Source organism: Vicia villosa, linkage group LG7 (assembly GCF_029867415.1).
Source record: "Vicia villosa cultivar HV-30 ecotype Madison, WI linkage group LG7, Vvil1.0, whole genome shotgun sequence".
Classification (NCBI taxonomy): domain Eukaryota; kingdom Viridiplantae; phylum Streptophyta; class Magnoliopsida; order Fabales; family Fabaceae; genus Vicia; species Vicia villosa.
In genome coordinates, this window is record NC_081186.1 from 74,294,910 (window position 1) to 74,316,672 (window position 21,763).

At 33.4% G+C, this 21,763-nt stretch overlaps 3 protein-coding genes across 5 annotated transcripts; all 3 read right to left on the reverse strand.

Moving 5' to 3' along the window:
* Positions 1–995: 995 nt before the first annotated feature.
* Positions 996–6,689, reverse strand: LOC131619345 (uncharacterized). The gene is made up of 2 exons (XM_058890453.1): positions 6,249–6,689; positions 996–1,304 (listed from the first exon to the last, which is right to left on the reverse strand). Exons 1-2 carry the CDS (start codon positions 6,687–6,689, stop codon positions 996–998), a joined length of 750 nt encoding a protein of 249 aa, XP_058746436.1.
* A 4-nt stretch (positions 6,690–6,693) lies between these two features.
* Positions 6,694–10,963, reverse strand: LOC131619347 (uncharacterized). Its single transcript, XM_058890454.1, has 2 exons — positions 10,535–10,963; positions 6,694–7,413 (listed from the first exon to the last, which is right to left on the reverse strand). The coding sequence occupies exons 1-2, from the start codon at positions 10,961–10,963 to the stop codon at positions 6,694–6,696; spliced, it is 1,149 nt and encodes a 382-aa protein (XP_058746437.1).
* A 2,868-nt stretch (positions 10,964–13,831) lies between these two features.
* On the reverse strand, positions 13,832–18,262 carry LOC131620833 (protein NETWORKED 4A). 3 transcript variants are annotated; one of them, XM_058892013.1, is made up of 4 exons: positions 18,042–18,262; positions 17,217–17,269; positions 17,021–17,132; positions 13,832–15,753 (listed from the first exon to the last, which is right to left on the reverse strand). In XM_058892013.1, the coding sequence occupies exons 2-4, from the start codon at positions 17,229–17,231 to the stop codon at positions 14,060–14,062; spliced, it is 1,821 nt and encodes a 606-aa protein (XP_058747996.1). In that variant the 5' UTR covers positions 17,232–17,269; positions 18,042–18,262; the 3' UTR covers positions 13,832–14,059. The 3 variants fall into 3 exon arrangements, with proteins under 3 accessions (XP_058747996.1, XP_058747995.1, XP_058747997.1); XM_058892012.1 differs by having other exon boundaries at positions 17,217–17,266; positions 18,038–18,262; XM_058892014.1 differs by lacking the exon at positions 18,042–18,262 and adding an exon at positions 17,371–17,975 and having other exon boundaries at positions 17,217–17,266.
* Between the last annotated feature and the right edge of the window lie 3,501 nt (positions 18,263–21,763).

The window sequence follows — 21,763 nt, forward strand, 5'->3', positions numbered from 1 at the left end:
GTACCTAACTAATTTTAATGTATGTTCATCCCTAAAATGGTATATTTATTTTTAAAATAAGTAAGAAAATGGTAAAGTGCAAAAGATGGAGATAAGCCTTAACACTGTCACTATTAAAGAAATTGAATATTGATAAGCCTTATCTCCATATTGCTTATAAAAAAAACTATTAAAGAGATTGAATATACCACGGAAATTAAATATGGAAATTATCTTTTTCCAAACAAAGATATACTTACCATATATAACTCGTGGATACGAAAAATAACTTTTTAACATTAGAGATAAAAATGCGCGAAGGTTAAAAATAACAAAATATAATAATGTCATTCACTTTTTCTTAATAGACAAATCTATTAGAAGGGAAGTATAAGGGATATTCCACCCAAAGATATAACTAATCTTTATTCTCTAAAACAAAGGAGCGAATTAGTGTTTCAAAAGCAAAAATTACAACTAATAGAAATATTACAATAAAAGGACATCCACGGCCAAGATCTCATAACAATAGTTGTCCTACAGTCGTCTAAGTTAAACTCGGAGTTGTTGAAGGTAACATCGTTACGACTCAGCCACAAACTTGTTAGGAGAAAAAACAACATGCCCGTCCCTTTGGAAAATAATTTGTCCAGGAACGGATCGCTTGGATGAAATCGCTGCCATGAACTAAATCTCTTGAGAAATTTGTGTGTGTGTGTGTGTGTAATACAACACTAGAAACCCTAACTTTATAGAAAACCTTGGTGCATATGGACCATACATTTTCTGTCACAGAAAGTTTCGTAGGTATATCCACGGAAATATCTTAGAATCTTTGCTTTTGTAGTTGTACCTACGGTAAAAACCCATAATGTTTAAAATTAGAGTCTTCCGTAGATACGTCTATGGAAGTTTCCCAGCTATTTTTTTAACAGAACAGAAAATACAACAGTAGTAGTAGAAGGAAAACACATAAACACATAAATTAATACTTGATAAAAATGTATATTGCAATGTTAAGGAGTGCATACATCAAAATAACTATCGCCGGCTAAATCTATTAGTGGTTCCAATTTTGACTTTTCCTTATTCGCTTCCTTCTCGTTGTTGTTCAATCTTTCGAATTCATGCATCCTATCAACAAAAAGATTCGACCACATCTCGGAATCTTCGGTATGATGAAGATCCCATTCCAGTGACGTAGATGGTAGGGGGAATCCCGGTTTCAAGTAAACTTGCACAAAGTGATTCGCTTTTGAAGGCCATCCAATACACATGATGTGAGCATTTGAATTTGAAGGCGGTGCGGAGTGGGAAAAATGTTTCTGAAAAACCATAATGCGTCAAGTCAATATATACCATATCAAAGACGCATGCAATAAGATGTCCCATTTCCGGGAATTTCGTCCATTTTGATAAAGGTGCGTAAGGGCCCATCCAACGCACAAGAGCTTCCTTAACCGCTTCAAATTTAGCTTCCTCTCCATATAACCGCGTGTATGATTCTTTATGCGTCTTCAACTCTTGGATGATGTCGTCCTCGGTTTTTCTTCGTGGGATACGAACTGACTCTTCTTTTATTTTTTAGTTTGTGAAAATCGGAGAGTCGCCACCGACTTTTATTTTATCCAATTAAGGAAAGGTTTATAAAAGAAACAGAAAAAGACCTTTAAGAGATTTTGGGTTCGGGGGTAGGTTATACAAAGGGAAGGTGTTAGCACCCCTTTGTATCCATGGTTATCCATGGGCTCTTAATTGCTTAGCTCACTTGTTTGAATCGTTTGTCTTGCTTTGAAATGCTTGTATGTGGTTTTAAATACTTTTGTAAAGAATTAACTTTATAATGATCCTTGTGCGGATGTATACAAAGCGTTTTATCTTTCGAAAGATGTTTTGATGGTTCAAAAAAGATTTTTTTTTTTTAACTTCGTAATAATCCTTGTTTGGATGTATACAAAGTGTTGTCTTTTTGAAAGTTTTTTGTTTTGGAAAAACAGTGATATGTGAAACATTTGTTGTTTTGTTTGATTTGAGCAAGCAATTAGGAGATCTACCCTAAGTTCATAAGGTCCTTTCCTATTTTCTTTTAGAAAATTTTCCTTAACTGGATACAGAAGAAGGAATTTGAATCGTATTTGAAACAGTAAAATTGATTTTTTTGAAAAGAGTAACAGAGGGATTACCCTAAGAGGTGCAAGTGTGATTGTATTTTATTTTCAGATATTTTTGTCTTTGAAATTAGTGATCTAGCGCTTCAGTTATTATCTTTGCCATACACGCAATTTTATATGTACAGAAATTAAAGTGCGGGAATGTAAAATGCGGAAAATAAATCTATGCTATTACATCGATTGTGCGAGAAATGTAAACTACGCTATTTACAGGAATTTGACAACCTATACACTTATCTATGAATTTAAATTGCAATAAGATAAAAGGAATATATTTTTTGGATTTTTGGATGATTGATTTTAATTAAAATTAATGCATAATTAATTTAATTAAAAGGTTAGGAATTAGAAATAAAATTTAAACCTAAAAAATTAAGTCTAAAATATGTCCAAATTGTGTGTTAATTAATTTTAAAATAAAATTAATTTTTTGGGATTTTTTTGAAATTGTTTTGGAGATTATTAAATTAATTAGCATATAATTATACAAATAATTATACACATAATTTAAACATAAAGAGAAAAATATTCTAAATATGTGCAAAATTAGTTTATAATATATAAACTTAATTTAATAAAAAGAAAATATTTTTTCTGATTTTTTTGATAGGTTAAAAATAATTAAAAGATAAATATAACAATATTATCTAATTAATTAAACAAAATATTTTAATTATGAAGAAAAATAACATATTTTTATGTCAAAAAATAATATATTATTTTATCAACCAAAAAATATTTTTATTATATTTTTTTGATTTTTAAAACTATTTTAAATTAATTTTACAAGGAAAACTAAATAAAATAGAAAATATAAAATAAATGATCAAGTGTGGTTGGCTGGAGAGTCTATGATATGGAAGGCGTGATCAGATGCGTTGGATCTTGAATTAATGAGATCTGAGGGCTTCAAATGATAGGGCGCATCATAAGTGTATAAGATTAAGAGCACTGGATCTGTCAGTTCAAAAACATTTCACGTGGGGCCAGAATTTTAACCAGAGCCAATCAGAACTCTCTCTTTTGCCACGTAAGCCTTGACCTAGTCAAGGAAAGTCAGCGACATCGGAGTCAAACCTCCGGTCGTCTTCTCCGGCGGCCTCAGCCTCCCACCTGCAAAAATACGAGCAATAAACGTTCATAGGAACCCTACCCCCCTAATTCGAGGGCTGCGATTCCATTGGTGATGGTTTCGTGGCCTGAAAGTTCCTGGTTTATGAAATACAAAGCTTCTAACATCAACTCGGTCAAAAATGGTGGAACTTGTTTCAGGCGTCTAACCCTACATGTTCCACGTTAGACCTGCTATATTTTACCTCATGAACACATTAAAATTGTTAGTTCTTATTAAAACTAAGTATACATACGAAAACGAAAATCAAATATGTATGAACATGAAGAACCATATACATGCGTTCAAGGTATTGTAGGACTTAGTGAAGGTCTCAATCTTACTCTATATGATCCCAGAAGATGATTTGGATGATTGTTTTTTATTGATGTAAGCTAGAAATTACAAAACGAAAATTACAAAGTTTTTGATATTTTTGGTTTTTTGAAGGTGTTTTCTAGGCTATGCTTTCGTGTCTCCTCCATTACTGAAGTGTGCTAAGCATTATATAAGCAAGATTGGTGCTGCAAACTTAAGCTAACAAGCTTTTCTTCCATACTTGAGTGCCTTTGAATCTTTGAATATTTTATGAATAAAAGTTTGAATTTCTTGGCCATGGCTCCAATTTTCTTCACCCCTCTTGCTATAGGCCTGCTATACACCTCTATGCTGCAGAGTTTGGATCAATTTTGATGGCTCATGCTAAGGACAAAAGCCTTGAATCATTATCTTTAATCATTTCTCTTTTAATTTAACTTTAAATGGAATAAAATTAAATTAAAAAAGAAATAAAATGCCATGGCCCTTAAGTTGGTCGTGGGAGCCCTTTAATATCATTAGAAACATGTTTGGATCATGAATACTTGGCCTCTTTTTGAAAAAAAAAACATTTTTGATCAATGTTGGTTTCATGCATTTTCCCAAAAAATAGCCAACTTCAACAAGGCATAACTCCCTCAATTTTGATCATATGAAGGAGTTCTTGTACTTTTTAGAAACCACAAGATGTCCTCTACAAGCTACTTCGGAAACTTTTTTGCATTTGGAGAAGTTATCTTGATGTTATGGGCTTTGACAAAAAACCACTTTTTGTTGACTTTGAAAATGACCTGTAATGTATGAGCTCATATTTTTCAAATGGTAAATCCAATGACCATGGGATCAATTTCATTTGAAAGATAATTGAATTTCCTTAAAAACAAGCTTTGGTTGGAATTTTTTTAATGAACGAGGAGAGAGTTATGGCCGGTCAAAGTTCAGTTGACTTTTTAGGAGAAAACCCTAATTTTGAAACTTAGGCTTTTGTTGATTTTTGGACTTTTCTTGATGAATTATGATCAACCATTGATAAAATGATGAATCTTTTGACAAAATATGGATGTTGACAAAAAATTTCATTTTTGACTGTTTGTTGACTTTTCGGTCAAACTGGTCGTCTGTTGACTGTTTGAGCTGCTGACTGTGCGTCTGAGCGAATCGAGGTTTGAAAATTTGTCTGGTGGTACTTTGAGACATATGGAGATCCATGGAATCCATTTGAGGTCTCAAAAAACTTGTTCTCCTAAAAAAAACAAAAACCCTAGTTAGGGACTGTTTGTGTAGGAGACAGTTAAGCGTACCTGATTTTTGTGCAGTGTTGAGTCTCTACTGATCATGTGATTATCAGAAGACTTCTAGAACAAAAATCTTGGAATTTTGAAATATGAAAGATTGATTTGAATGATGATACAAAACACGGAGAATCGTGCTGTCAGCGGGTTTGACTGTTAACTGGCTGTCCGGGCATTAACGTAACAGTTAAAGTGAAAACTTAACAGTTAAAGTTAATTTTTTTCTTTTTGTTTTTGTTGTGTTAATGGTGAAAATTTATTTACATGAGTTGTTAGAAAAACAAAAACATAATAAATAAATAAAATATACCGTACGCGAACGAAATTACCGATAATATTCTTGAAAAAGATTTAATGCACAGAAAAATAAATATTTAACTAGCAATAAACACCCATAATACTATCTTGATAATTAAACGACGGTACGACAGACAATACAATTTTTAATACTGACAGTACAAATATTACATAATAATATAGCGAATAGTACGACAAAATGAACGGTACATTATTTGAAAGCAAAAGATACGACAAACTTTAAGTATGACGATTGAAAACCCATGCTATAAATAACAATATATAGATGCACGGGAGTGTAAACATCCCAGGTCCGCATTTTTCAGGACTATGCAGACAGAAAAAAGACATGATCACCACCAAAACAGTGATGACCATAAGAAAAAACATGTCCATCCACTTTGCCATTTTTGCCGGGGAAGAAGAAAAAATAATTATGAGATAGAAATTTGGGAAATGAGTGAAATTTGATGTGAGAATTTATGAAAAAAAATGAGGGGTATTTATAGAGTGAAAAGAAGGATAGAGACGTTGGGGAATGAAGTGATACCGTACAAAAAAGGAAAATTTGAGTGGTAGTAGGATTTGAAAGAAAGTGTATGGTAGGGTTTGAAAAGAAAGATGTATGGAATAAAGTTAGGATTTGATTTGAAAGAAAGAGATTTGAAAAGAAAGGAAAAGATTTGAAAACAATAGTATAGTACAAAAATTAGTGGAAAACAAAAACTAATAATAATTTAATTGTTACCAGTACAGTCTGAATCCCCGGACTTTGCGCCTGCAAAATTTAATTCTGTACCAATTGCGTCAGTATTATTTATCTGAAAATAAATCTCAAATAAACAGCGTGTGTGAAGTGATAAACAGTATTTGGCGTTTGTGTAAGAATAAATTCAACAGCGAACCAAAATACCGTATAAAACCTTCTAAAAACTGAGTATTCATAAAATCAGGATATTTACGAAATAAAATCCAAGATTATATAAAACTCCCAATTTTTAGACAGAAGTCTGTTGTCTTCTCTCTGAAAAAGATGCGGGCAAATTTTGGGGTATAACAGATGAGTTGATGAAGGAAAACCGTATGGCTACCCTTTCCATTACCATGCAACGCCGAGACGACTCGGTAGCCGCAATTACCGTCCCCCGCAAAATCTACGATCCGCTCGACGTAAGAGTGCATAAAAACCGACATCTCTTCGATGAATGGAATGTTCGATGGAGTAGACATCTCTCCAATAATTGGAATTTTGAGTGGAATAGATGTCGGAGGAAGTTTGCTTATGCGAGCTCCTTTGATTGAACTTTTTTGAGATTTTTGAGATATAGGAGTCGGTGAGTCGGGAAAAAGTTTATCGACATGCTCACAATAAGAAAGAGACCGTGTAGTCGAGTTGTCATTCAATGTAGGCTTCAATTTCTTGGGACCACCCTTTGTCTTAACCGGTTGAGACGGCGGTTTCATGTCGGTTGTTTCGGGATATCCAATATTACGCAATTGTTCTTTAATGTGGAGTTTCATGTTGTCATCGACCTCCGAAAACCTCTCTTGTATCGCTTCCATTTCGGAAGTAATAAAGATATTCGATTACACAACCATCATCGTTAAAAATAAGTCTTTTCCAATGAGGGATAACTTCGTTCATTTTTATTGGCTCACCTAGTCTCGCTTTCTTAGCAATAAAAAATGCACACAAGAGACCATACGTTCTAGTAATAGTGCAACCACACTTTACACTATCAGAGTCGACAATTTCACCTTGTTTGGCCTCGTGAAAAATATAGTTTAACCCGGCCCGAGACACATTTCCGATCAATTGAGAATAAAGAATGTTGTCCCGAAATTGATGTTCCAACACCGCAATGCTCCGACCAAAAGTGGTTTGTATCTCATTACGTTTATTTTTTATCATGAGATTTACGGTGTCCCAATCTCGACAGAAGTCACCCATGCTATTAGCCAACCAATTTTTCAAACTAGCATGTGTCGATTCAACTCTGTTGGCGGTAGTATTCCCAAGGTGTCGGACATTATTGGTCCACGCACACACAAAATTCTCCTTCACCTTATCAAGATACTTTTCACACACTTTCTGAAATTGAAAGACGGAATCGGCGTATAATTCTTTTGTCGAAGAATTTACAACACGAGTCCATGCATACATTATTTGTTCAACAATCACACCGGGCTTCACTGATTTTCCACCATTGGTCTCTACTTGTTTTGTCCCGACCGCGGGTTTAACCTTACTTCTCACATTACATGTTATGTGACATCGACAAAGTAATGCATTTGAAGAAAAAAATACCTTTGTCACCGCATTCATCAAAGAGGTATCGTGGTCTGTAAAAATCTCCTTGGGAATCTTGACTTGTTCCTTCAAAAGTGACTGACACGCCTCTAATGCCCACCTAAAATTATCCTCTTTTTCACACTCCAAAAAAGCAAAACCAACGGCGTATGTCTTATCGATGGATGTAACACCTACCATCTCAAATAACGAAAGTCGTTACTTGTTGGTCTTGTAGGTAGAATCAAGAAAGATCACTTTCGGGAAAGTGTTCGACAACTTTATCGAATCTGGATGAGTCCAAAAAATATCTCAGACCGTAACCCCATCGTCGCAAGTTCTATACCGCGACACGTATTTGTTATCAGCCAACATCTTCAACAGTTGTTGTATCTCACTTATATCTCCCCTAATTACCTTATTGTTGTGGTACCAGATGTTATACACTTGCCTTATATTTGATATGTTGTCGGGTTCCTTCCGTTTCAACGTGGCAAGTATATTTTTCGGTTGGACAAGATTCAAGGACATGTCATTAGAAAACGAGAAGGCACCGACAGTGTTCCACACTCATGTCGTGTACTAAGGAACAACATGTCAACAATATTCGACTGTCAGACTACTCTACTGACTCGACAACTTTGTCACACAGACCGACCTGCTCTGATACCACTAATGTAACACCCTGATTTACCCCGCATAATATTAATAAAATCATAGTATAAAAATCACCATTTAAAATAATTCTTTGAAACCAGGATGTCACATTTTCTTCATAATACAAACACTTGCTCATAATGATAACAGATACATAACACATATAAACGGATGAACTATTCGAAAGATATTGTCTTCAAAAGAAACAACTTTCAATTACGTAATGGAATTCTACATATTCAATCTTAGAAATATCATGGCATCTTAATCCAACAAAATCAACTTCAGAGTGTAAACATACTTCAATAAACAATTAAAATCTCAACAAAGAAACAAATAGCAAATAATAGCGTTCATCCCCCCTCCTCGAGCGTTACGTATCAGAGCGACGACACCAACTCAACTAGTGAAGGTATTTAGCCTTCATTCCTGATTATATGCACGTTACCAACATAGGGTAACATTCAAACAGAAGGGGTGAGATATCTTACAATATAAAGGAATGCATGATAAATAATATAGGAGATATATATCATACATAATTTCACCACTTCATACAACATTAGCACCGTTCATCATTCAACAACACATCGTTAACCATTAACAACAAATTCATCAATCATACCATCTTTATGATAATGCAATGCCACCGACACCGTGCAAATGCATGTGGAACCAACAGAGCATAAGCTCCCAACTTAATATTTGTCATTAATATAGGCGTCAACGAGGCATAAGCCTTCTTCTAAACTTTGTCAATTCAGTCCAACGTGTTTGCGAATCCAGACTAACTCAATAATCAATAATGCAACATTCACAAAATGCAATGACATCGACTAATTATCAACAAGGAATAACCTCCATCTCAAACGCCAATAATTAGTGGCAGCAACAACAACTTCATCATCGTATTCATTTACAACATATAATCACGCTATTTTGGCGCCAACATCACATAACCACGTTCATACTTCGCATAACACCATCAATTCATCATAATAACAACAAACATCATAGTACAAAAGTCAAGTAACGAAATGACACGGTTAATTCAACTTCGTAATAAAAGCATATTTATTGTTAATTAATCAAAAGGCATCATTATCAGCTCATACAAATCGAATACGTACAACCAATTGCATCAAGCTTACAACATCATTATCAGTTCATACATATCGAATATGTACAACAAGTATAATTTATATTAAATAATTTTCTACTGGATCTCAAATCATTTTTAAAATATAGGAATTTTTTTAGCTTTCTAACTGTCCAAGCGGCGCGTCAAACGGTTACCCGAGTCAAAAGTTATGGCTTTTTGAAGTTTTAAAGAAAAATCGGTTCGACTCAGTGGAACCCGTTCTCTCTTTAGGGGAACCGGTTCCCCAGTTAAAAATCACATTTTTGGCTCCAGAAACTCTGGGAACTCTGTTCCCTTATTTGGGGAACCGGTTCCTGCTGTAGCAGACTCAAAAATTTATTGTTTTATTGCTACGAACCTCTCCCCTTCAATACCCCAAAAACTCATAGTTTCCCCTCACGAAAATCACCAATAATCATAATTTTCAATGCAAATACCAACATCATACTATTTATTCACATACAAACATCAATTCCATAATTTGCACACACATCACAATTCATTCACAACATCCATAAATACATTAAAACCTCAAATTCTTCACACATTCATGGATATAGGATTATGTAACCTAACATCTATCATACTCATTATCATGTCAACCCTTAGAGAGTAAGAACCCCACTCTTACCTTAGCAATTTTCTTCAAAAGTTGCTCTACCAATGGAACTTCTCCCTTTGCCCTAACTCAGCTTCTCTCTATTTCACGTTCTCTTCCAAAATTCTGTAACTTCCTTAATTTCTTTTAATTCTCTTATTTTATTAATTCCTTACTAATTTTCATTTCTCTAATGGGCTTAACATCACACCTTCCCTCAATACTCATACTAACACATTTTATGGCCCAATTATTGTTTAATCAATTATTCTACTGTTATTATTTTTATTATTATTAAATCTCAATAATATTTTTTATTCCAACCATATTAAATCATCTAATCTTCTAATGAATCAAATAAATAATTACAACTAATTATATTTATTCGATTCTACAACTTCTAAATCAAAGACATTACCCTCTATTCTAAGGATACGTACCCTCCGATACCACAATCATCATATAACATCAAGGAAAATTATCCAATAAATCGACAAAATATCAAAATAACATTAAATCATTGAATAACGAAAATCGGGTGTTACATTATACATTTGCCGTATATTTGATACGTTGTCGGGTTCCTTCCGTTTCAACGTGGCAAGTATATTTTTCGGTTGGACAAGATTCAAGGACATGTTATTAATACATGTCTTCTCTTCCAGTTTGAGCCGACATACATTAGGATGTCCTTGTAATTTCCCGCACATGTCATGGTTAAACAAACCACAAATAACATTAAATCTCCACTTCTTGCTAGTCACCATATAACCACGGATTTTAAATGGAAACTCGCATTTTCTAGTACCCGTGTCGTCTCTTTTAAACTTCCTTATAGGAGGATGGTATTCCCCGGTTCTTTCACATAACATTGTTGCGAAAGCGTTTCTTCTTGTCGTACCATTATCTGATCTTCCTATTACCGCACCAAAACCACGGTCAGTTGCATTCCTACAAATCCATGTGAGCATGCTTTCCCGGTCATCAAACTCTTGCTTGTTATTAAAGTCACCGCCAACATCTACCGCCTTTACGACTACTCCTTTAACATTCAGAGAAACATTGACCGAAGAAACTAATTCTCTTGAGATATTATCGGGGTGCGCCATACCTATTCGTAACCAATAATAAAAATAACACAAAATTACAAGACTGGTGTAAAAAAACAACACAGACACCTTTCGTAGATGCACGTCCGGAACGTGTTCATCTTCAACACGTTTAGTAGATGTACCTACGGAAGCAACGTAAATTTTTTTTACAGAAAATTCAAGCATAATGTGGACAATATAATGAATAAATATGACTATTTACCTGAAATTACGTCTTCTCTTGCTCCCTTTGATTTGTTGCACCAAAAAGTTGAAGCTTTGGAGTGGAAAATGATATTGATGAAGTAAGATTTTTTAGGATGGTGAGAGTGAGTGTTGAAGAAGAAATGTGACAATGGAGGGTGATCATGTTAGTTCAAACTATATCATATGCTTTCGTAGTTACATCTATGGAATATTTCGGCGCTAAGTCATTCCGTAGATGTACCTATAGAACAATTCTTGAACTGAACTTATTTATAATTTTTGTCAACAAACACTAGTTTAAAATATTTCCGTAGATGCAATAAAATTTTATACCAATTATATTCGAATTAGTACCCAAATTTTATCCTGATTTCAAACAGAATGTCAGAATCTACTAACAAAAATAAATAAAATAATTAAATATAAATATGGATTGCGTTTAAAATTTACGAACAAAACAAAAAATATAATTAAGACAGTAATTTTGTTTAAAATTTGTTTCGATCTGTAAGACAAATTTAAAATCTTTCTCTAATCTATCTAAAAGAAAGAACGTAATTTAAGACAGAAAGTATTGATTTTAAAAGATTTCAATAGAAAGATTTGAAAAAAATTTATGTTAAAAAAATAAAAACATAATAGAATCCAAATCTATAATGAGGAAACTAAATATTATTATTATGCCTAAATAAAAATTTAAGCTTTCACTTTACACCATAAATAAGAATTCTAAATGATATCAAATTCACTTAGTATATCATTATATTCTTTTTTGCTTATCTTTGGCTTATTTTAGTGTTTTCGCAACTCAGGGCATCATGGCTTTTACAAGAAACACCTTTATAATATTATTAATATTATCATTGATAATAGTAATCGTAACTATTGCAAGTTGTGATGATATCACTCCAACTCAGGTATCAGAGAATTTTAAACATTCTACAAAATTTTATTAAGTTAGGGGAGATAATTATCAATGTTAGTATAAGATATTTTCGTTTTGTTTTTACAGAGTGCAGATGAAGATGAAAATGGTGAACATTGTGATATATGCCTAGGGCCGTCGGTGAGCCATGCAGCTAGAGATGGTGGATTTAATTCAATGGCGTTGATTCTATCACTCTCTTTATTTTATTTTGTTTGATTAAAACTTTATTTTTGTAACTTCTCTATTACTTGTTGGGGTATACATGGGTCGATTCGAGTCGAATTTACCCAAAATCATAATTCAACCTGTACATAGTATTTTGATTTTGGTGAGGTAAAATAACCACTCTCTATATCATTGCGTCAGTTTAAGTAAAACCACAAATTTATAGGATAGATTGGGTTGGATAGAGGGTTACCAAATTTTCTTTCTTTCTTACATAATTGTTAATGATATATCACACTTTTTTCTTAATAAATAGTTAAACATATTGCCGCTATTTTTTAAAACATCAAATGTCTAAATGCCTGATAAAATTTATCATAAACATAGTTGCAAACACCAAAGTTACATTACACTAATACCTAAACTTGCGTAAAATACTTGTAACTTACAAGAATTAGCATCAAAATATTCAAAGTGTGGCATCTTAAATAAATTAAAATCATTACTTATAAAACAAAAGATGTTCAAAAGATCGAAATTGAAGCAACTAATATTAAAAACATCAAAGTCATCACATATATGATTATAAAAAAGAGTCAAAAAATAATCATTCAATAACTCATGAATTTTGCGGATTGAGTGTGAATTTACCCATAACCCGACAATTTTGAATGGTTTTCATTTTTAAAAATCGTATTCACTCAATAATCCGACCCAACCCACTTTTTGGGTCAGTTTGAGTGGATTTTAGTGGGTTTATTGGATTTACCCAATCCATTTACACCCCTAATTATTTGTTATACATTATTATTCTTCCATTCTAAATGCCGTTAGCAGAAATCTTAGAGATAGAATTATCTGTTTTAGAGAGAAAAAATATCTACTTGTTTGACGCTTTTTACTATCTTCGTTGAGGCGGAATTATTTACTTCAGAGAAAAAAAGTATCTACTTGTCTAATGCTTTTTACTACATTCGTTTTATTATTAGACTTTTCGTCTTGATTTTTACTTTACTATTAAACTTTTTGTCTAGATTTTTTTTCTTGGGTCTTATGCGACCCAAAACATATAGTTTATGTAAGACATATAGACTTTTTGTCTTGGCTCGTTTTAGTACCTTCACTTTACTATTAGACTTTTCGTCTTGGGTCTTATGCGACTCAAAACAAATAGTTTATGACAAGACGTAAAGTGTTTTCTACTTGTATGTAGAGAAAAGCCTTGCAATTTTTCTCATTTAATGAAAAATATTTCTTTTCTACGTCATTTTTTTATTATTTATTGAGAATTTTTCACGTCAATATTATGTTAAGTCCTTTTCTTATCATCTCTTAGTTATAACTGCGTGGTGTTATCTTGTTATTCTAGAACCCAAATTATGTACCATGCAAAACTTTATCGGATAAGAGTGTTCGCGTGTATATAAAGCTTCTCTTAAAAAGATGGAGGCTTTATTGTAGTTTTTCAACGTCAGACTAAAAATATTACACTAAGACAAACTTATAAACAAATCCATAACCACAATTAAACACTTTTCACACAGAATTTTCTCATTATAAGAAAAAGCCAAAATGCAAACTGAACATGAAAAAGCTTATGTAATAATTCCCATTAGACAAGACATGTATCACACAGTACACACATCTAAGTGTTCTTTTTTCTTCGTTTTTTCAAGCAAAATGTATTAAAAGATGGTAGTAGACAAGGGGTAGTGGGGTACCCCACTTTACATTAAGATACAAACTTAGTTCAATTCAGCTTTATACGTGAAAATATCAAAATTATACAAACTCACATTTTAGATTAATACTAACTATGCAGCCAAAATTGGAACCCTCTTGTGCCCTATAAACTGCTGCTTAAGCATATCATAGTTATTTCTATAGTGTTCAAGTGAGAAGCAAAGCTGCCGAATCGCCTCGCGCTTCTCCTCGGCTGTTTCTAAGATCTCCGATTTTTGCCTTTCGACCTGTTCCTCGAGTTTTTTAGCTTTTGTTTTTATCTCTTCTACTTGTCTGCGTGTTTCTTCCATTCCGGAAATCAGTTGTACATGTTCCATATGTAATTCGTTCAAATGTTGATCGAGACTTTCGATCCTTCCGTCTCTAGAGTTCACATCTTCCTTGAGTGAACTTATTACGATATTGAGATTATCTCTCTCTGACTTTAAGGCATCAAGGATTGCAATGAGTTCTTTTTTGTTGTTTTCTCTCTGCTTGATTTCTGCCTTGAGTAACTCGATTCTGTCTTTGAATTCTGCCTCCATCTCGATCCTTTCGGATTGAATGTTTCTGATCTCCTCTTCAAAAGATCGGCCGCGGCATTCCCATTCTCTGATCAGCTCTTTTAAATGCGTTTGTTCCTCCAATAATTTGGACATTTCCAACTTCAAATTAGCTTTCTCTGGGAAGATTTTCTCCTCGGCATCCGATACAGCTGTTTTCAACTCCCGGATCTCGTTATCCCGGTCTGATAAACTACTCCTTAACCTCGCAAGTCTTTCTTGGAATTTCGTGCTCTCTCTTTTCTCGGCGCTGAATTTGGTTTTCCAAGATGAAATGTCCTTTCGAGCCAAGTCAAGTTGTTCCTGCAGCTGTTGAATTCTTTCCTTGGATTTATTCACCTCAGTTTTCAGTGAAGCAACCTGCATTTCAGAAGCCTTGAGATTTTCTTTCGCGATTCGAAGCTCATCTGTAAGTGCCACGGTGTCATTACTCGGCTCGAACAATTCCTTATCCACACCATCAATGCTTCCTTGAACCTCCAGTTCCTTATCGACACTAGCATCGATATTTCCTGAACCCAAGGATCTGTAGTTTTCGAGTTCAATCTTTAGTTTAGTGATTTCTTCTTCTGACATCCTTAACTTTTCATTCACAATCACTAAATCGTGTTCATAAGCATTAATTTTAGCATAAGCATCTTCGAAATTCTCAATTCTAGCCTCACTAGATGAAACGGAAACCTCCGCATGGTCCCCTTCCTGTGTCCATAGCTTTTCTTTTACCTCACGTAGTTCATTTTCCAACTCAGATATTCTTCTGTTCATCCCCGGATCACTACCATTCCGCGAGAAAGCTGAATAATTGTTGACCGATGATGAATCATCAGATTCTTCCTCAGAATCCGTCACACTTGAGGACTCATCTCCGTCTTTTTGGTTTATATCAGAAGCATTTCCACCAGATCCCAGAAAGAAGTCAAACCCAGCAGCTCGGTTACCAGATTTTGTATGAGCTACATTTGGAGAGGGCAAAGCCGAAGACGGTTCAGAGCCGGTGTCTGAAAAACCTGAGCCTTGAGATTGGAGATCAGTTTGTACATTCTTCCGCAACTCTCCCGTCACATGATCATAGCGTTCTGCCAAGGCTCGGTAACTACGGTAAAACTCCTCAACCAAAGAAATCAACTGTGGTCTCTTCTTGTAATACATTTCAGCTTTTTTAGCAAATGAATCCGCATCGTCTTCTATCAGCTTCAACATCCGTTTCACACTCCGGTCCATTTCTGATGTCAAAGATGATTTCGTCAAAATGGTTCAACAAAATAATTAACATATAGCCTATCTTAAAGGAGATAATACTCATTTTAACAAGAATTATGAAACTCTGCTGCCAGTTAGAAACATACTAGTTAAAGAATTTATCTTTCAAATCACAAATCTCACCAAGAAGGCAAATAAAGTAATATAAAGTATAAATCAATGATAAACATACAATTTTTGTCAAAAAAAACATATGTAACCATAAGAGCATTGCGAGTTGCAACTGTCCCAGAAGGAGTAGTCCAATTGTCTCAGTTATGACACCGAATAAATTATATGCATGTAAGGTTCAATTCTAGCCAATAACATTTCGTCTTCCTCCTCTAAACATATGTTATAATTGGCGATCGGTTTGGCAAAATCACAAATATCACCGTGCGTGATTTGTTAGAGATATTAACATATGTTACAAATTAGTTACAATAGATAAGAGTTAGTTACTAGTTACAAATTAATTACAAATTGGTTACACTACATGAGAGATAGTTATTAGTTGCAAGTTAGTTACAAATTAGTTACAATTAGATGAGAGAGTTATTTATTAGTTGCTAGTTAGTTACAAATTGGTTACCCCACACGAGAGTTAATTATTAGCTGCAAGTTAGTTACAAATTAGTTACCCTACACGAGAGTTAGTTATTAGTTGCAAGTTAATTGTTACAAATTGGTTACCCTAGATAAGATGAGAGTTAGTTATTAGTTGCAAGTTAGTTACAAATTGGTTATCCTAAATGAAAGTTAGTTATTAGTTGCACATTAGATACAAATTTGTTACCCTAAATGAAAGTTAGTTATTAGTTGCAAGTTAGTTACAAATTGGTTACATTAAATGAAAGTTAGCTATTAGTTGCAAGTTAGTTACAAAGTGGTTACATTAAATGAAAGTTAGTTATCAGTTGCAAGTTAGTTACAAATTTGTTAGACCATAGGAGAGTTAGTTATTAGTTGCAAGTTAATTACAAATTAGTTACACCAGATGAGAGTTAGTTATTAGATGCAAGTTAATTACAAATTAGTTAGAGTTAGTTATAGTCTTAGTCTATAAAAGTCTCATTGTATCAAAATATAGAGTTTATTTCACTTTCTCATATTTTCTCTTTTCTATAGTTTCTTTCTTTAGATTCTATCAAAATCTTAACATGATTCTTAAATTCTAATTTCAATTAAAACAAAGAGTAACAAACTAATTAATAAAAATAAGAGCATTGCAATTGTAATAATTAGGTTTACCTTCAAGATTTGCAGAGAGCCACCTAGAATTCTTGGGACCAATATGACTATCCCACCACCAAGAATGTGATTTCCTTGATTCCAACCTCTTCATTTGCTTGCTAGAATTAACCTAACATATCATATAACAAAATAACCAACCATTGTAATGTGAAAATGAATTTTAATAACATAAACATAAACATGTGACACTTACCCCAGAAGCAGCCATTTTCCAGAGCAAGTTCTAGCTAAGCTTCAGAAACCCTGAAATGGTTGACAATAAACACAAAACATGAAAAACAAAAACAATTAATCATTAATCAACATTAAGATGCATTTAGAAACTAACAATAAAAAATAAATATCACATTAATGTGGACCCCATCTACATCATGGGCATGTGTTCCACCGACCCTGGCCCAGAACGAAAACAGCAAGACAAGCAGTGAAACACGACACACATGAATTTCGCGCGGACAATTTTAAAATGAAAAATAATAAAATATATAATCAAAGTTAATTTTAATTTAAAAAATAAAAAAGCTTTGACAATTTTTATTTTATTTATTATCTTACAAAAACAACGGAGCGTGTTTAAGGTACAGCTATACCCACCTCCACCCGTTGAAGCGCGCAATCGCCGCTTGAAAACGTGTTTCTTGACTGGTGGTTGGTTGGTTGCACAAATTTTATTTTATTTTTTGGAAATAAAAAATATATTTTAATTACAAAGAAAACAAAATTTATATATCATTTATTGTAATACTAACTGTTTATGATATATTTTTGTAATTTTATTGATTGATTATGTCGATAATTCCAAATTTTGCTTTTTGTTAGAACAATAATAGATAAGATTCAGACAAACATAAAAAATAAAAAAACAAAAAACTATGTCAAAGGATTTCATGAAATGAAAAAAAAAAAACATGTTTCAGCAAGACAAAGACAAAAACAACGGAATTTTGCAAATGATTAGTAGAAATTAAAGAGAGAATAGAAGTGATTTGGAGAAATAAGAGAGAGTTTGGTTACCTGAAAAATGGAGTGTTTGGATGAGAAGTAGAAGAAGCTGCAAGATAAAGCAATGGATCTGGGAACAGAGAGAGAGAGAGAGAGAGAGAGGGGTTAAAAATACGAAGGTGTTGGAGAGTACTTGTATTGTGTGGGGTGGGGACAGAGAGGAAAAGAAAATGGCCGGAAAAGAAAGTCTTTGTGGTTTGTTTCTTCTATTTAATGTCCATTAAGTTTCATGACTCCATTTTCCTTTAAATGATTGTCATACCTTTTCATTAGTCTATTTATTTATTTATTGATAATAAATTACTAGTTAATTATTTGTTTTTTTCTTGGAGAAAAAAAATAGTTAAAATAGGTTGTATTCATTTAGTGCATCAATTTTGGTTAATGGGTCACGATTTGACTCATATTTTGTAACTATTTGAGCTTGAAGTCGGTTGTCAATTTGAAAACTTCCTTATCAATAATACTACTAATGTGTGTATTCCTATGAATAGATCATTTCTACTTTAAATATAATTTATGTTTTTTATTTAAAACATTGTATGTGAGATTTTTGTTTGTCGTTACAAAAAAAATATTAAAATTATTTTTATATTGGACTAATATAAATCTATTATTGAATATTAATAGTTTTGATCAGGGCCGGTCCCGACTTTTTAGAGGCCCAGGGCAAACAAAAAAATAGACCCCTAACAAAAAATCGATTTTTTACTCGTCTCCAGAATAAAGAAGAATTTCAATCAAAAATATGAAATCTTAATTATTTCTAACAAAAAGAATTTCAACGCGGATAAGAAGTCGTCTGCAAATCATTTAAGAATTTAAAATCGCATTATGATTAACTAAATTAATGAGAATCTTTTAAAGGCAAAACATAAATGATAATGAATTTGATTTCATCATATGAATTTGATAATAAATAAATTAATTGTATGGTAAATTATTAATAACATATAATAGTCTCTAAAATTTATTTTTCAAATAAATTAAGAGACAATTATAAAAGTTAGAATAAATAATTATCGAGTTGATTTAAAATATCATTTAAAATTTTAATTGAATATATACAAATTATTATTTTATAATTAAAATTTATGAAATGCTAATTGTCATAAATAATTAGAAATTTATTAAAAAATGCTAATTGTCATGTATAATTAACTAAGTTTACCCACAATTTAATTTACCTTTAATTTATTGCCACCTTTATTTATTGAAGTGCAGTATGATAAAAAGTAATAAGTAAGTAGTGAAGTGGCCTTTAAAAAGATAAAAATTGAAGACAACAAGTCTCGAACCTGGTTCATTACGCTTCCTAAGAAACTGCTAAACCACTAGGCTACATACACTATGTCGTTTTCTAATTTCGCTAAAGAATATATAGAATATGTTTTTCAGTATAATAATTTCTTAATAGTTTCCAAAATTGAGGCCCTCATATTTGTGAGGCCCTGGGCTATGGGCCTGCTTGCCCAGGCCCAGGGCCGGCCCTGGTTTTGATCTATTCTGCTCTCTTATCCCGTAAGAAGTATAAAGAGTATATGAGCTAGATGTAGGAGTGAGCTGGTCATGTCCTTCTATATTATAAGGGATGAGTCATTGTCATAATCGTGTAGTCTCGTGTCTCACAAGGTTAGCTAATCGTGTCTTTTTAAATTGAAGAGATGGATCACCCATGATGCTCTCTAGGGATGGATCACAAAGTTACACATAACCTCTATCATAGAAGACGGACTCAGAGCTCTATAAGAAATAATTAAATATGTCTACAAGAGGGTTTGGTCAATCCATCACTTTTCACATGTCAAAATCCTACAGACCATTTGTTTTGTTCATTCTATGCAAGGTCACGACAATTGTACTTGTAGCAAGTACATTTGACGTTCACCGTGGAGTTCGATAAAATTAGTCTAGACCACACATGTTTCCAAAAAAAGTATCTCAATTAACCTAGTTGGTATCTTATTATAGTGTCCACAAGTGTTACATCCATTAATAGGGACTAAGAAACCCTAGCAGAGATGCAAGGCCGTAATGGAGGAGTTGTGTCGTTAGAACCAAATCATGTAAACTAGTATTCAAAACAACCAGGAATAAAAACGAGATGACATCGAATATGAGGGTATATAGATATTGAACGTGCATCAGGGACAGTCTAAGTCCTTACGAGAATACTTGTCATGTTTCAAAGAATCCAACATCGAGGTGATAAACCCCAACCTGGAGATTTTCATGGGATCCTTAAAGAATGGGCTCAAGCCGCACATTTCAATTAATTTCTTGCACAAACACCTGTTGACTCAATGGAGGAAATAATGGCAAGGGAGGATAGTTACGTAAATGGTAAGGAAAGCAACGCACATCAGAGAGCCATAAACGAGAAGGAACTAAATAATGGAGGATCTAAACCCTTAAGTTAATGGAGATCGTCAACCAATCAAAGATAGGGGGTCTTTAAACATCCTAGAAGGCCCATAGAGAACTATGCACCATTGAACATCGGTAGAGAAAAAATACAGCAAATATTGTATCACATCAAGTTCGTCCAATAACCCTTAATCCCTAAGTGAGATGTGATGGAGAACGAGCCCAACAAATGATGTAAATATCATGAGGTCAGGGTGAAGGGAAATCACTACTAAAATACGCATAAGACACCAAAAAAATCTTTAAGTTATTCCTTATGACTGAACATGAAGAGTGATAGGAGGAGTGCCTCGTGTGCCAATTAACCGTTGATATATAATCTATAGAATAATCACGAGTGTTGAACAAATAACACACACGAGTACTCAGACCACATGAACAGAGTGCCATTAATCTCAGTGCTAGTTATTTTGACTAAAGACTTTGCGAGAGAAAGAGTTAGAGAGAGGGAAGAGGGTGTGTGTGTGTTTGTCGTGTGTGTATGTGTGTGTGAGAGATGGGGGAGAGAGAAAGAAAGAAAGAAAGAGAATATAGTTAGGGTTTCACAAACCAAATGTTATCAAGTGTTATACTTCACCACAGTGGTTATATTTATAGAGCCACTTGTGTGGCATCAAGATGAACAAGCCCGATTAAGCACATCATACCATACAATGTAATATATTTCACTTAAGTGCACACTATCTTAGGGTGTTCTATATTTTACTTAAGTACAATGTATCTTACAATATCATGTATTTCACTTAAGTACATTGTACCATACAGTATTTCACTTAAATGTATCGTACCTTATAGTGTATTCCACTTGAGTGCATTATATTTTACAATGTTATGTATTTCGTTTAAGTACATTGTACCTATAATACGGTGGGAGAACTGACTTTTTGAAATGTGCGGATAGCAAGAGTCGCCACCGACTTTTATTTTATCCAATATATAGAAAGGCTAAAAGAACAGAAAAAGACCTTTTAAAAAGATTTTGAGTTCGGGGGGTAAGTTATACAAAAGGAAGATGTAAGCACCCTTTGTATCCATGGTTATCCATGGGCTCTTAATTGCTTAGCTCACTTTTTGTTTTCAAAATGTTTGAAGTGTAGTGTGTGAATTGAAAAGATTTGAATAAGGACTTTAGCTTGTAAAATAAGCGTAGCCTTTTGGAAATTGTTTGAAAAGGGGTGTGAAAAGTAATTTGAATTGAATGTTGAGCAAGCATTTAAGAGCACCTACCCTAAGATTGTCTTTCTTGTTCTTTAAGTTTTTGTTTGAAAGGGCTATCCATACCATAAAGAGGGTAGGCAGTCCTTTCATTGG

Coding starts and splice junctions, on each gene's coding strand:
- LOC131619345 (XM_058890453.1), bottom strand. CDS start 6,689: ATGAAACTCCACATTAAAGAACAATTGCGTAATATTGGATATCCCGAA. Junction 1,305..6,248: donor ATGGAAAGGGTAGCCATACG/GTTTTCCTTCAT, acceptor ATGGTTTTTCAG/AAACATTTTTCCCACTCCGC.
- LOC131619347 (XM_058890454.1), bottom strand. CDS start 10,963: ATGGCGCACCCCGATAATATCTCAAGAGAATTAGTTTCTTCGGTCAAT. Junction 7,414..10,534: donor AATTACAAGGACATCCTAAT/GTATGTCGGCTC, acceptor GTGAGAAGTAAG/GTTAAACCCGCGGTCGGGAC.
- LOC131620833 (XM_058892013.1), bottom strand. Junction 15,754..17,020: donor GCTCTCTGCAAATCTTGAAG/GTAAACCTAATT, acceptor CTTTGACATCAG/AAATGGACCGGAGTGTGAAA.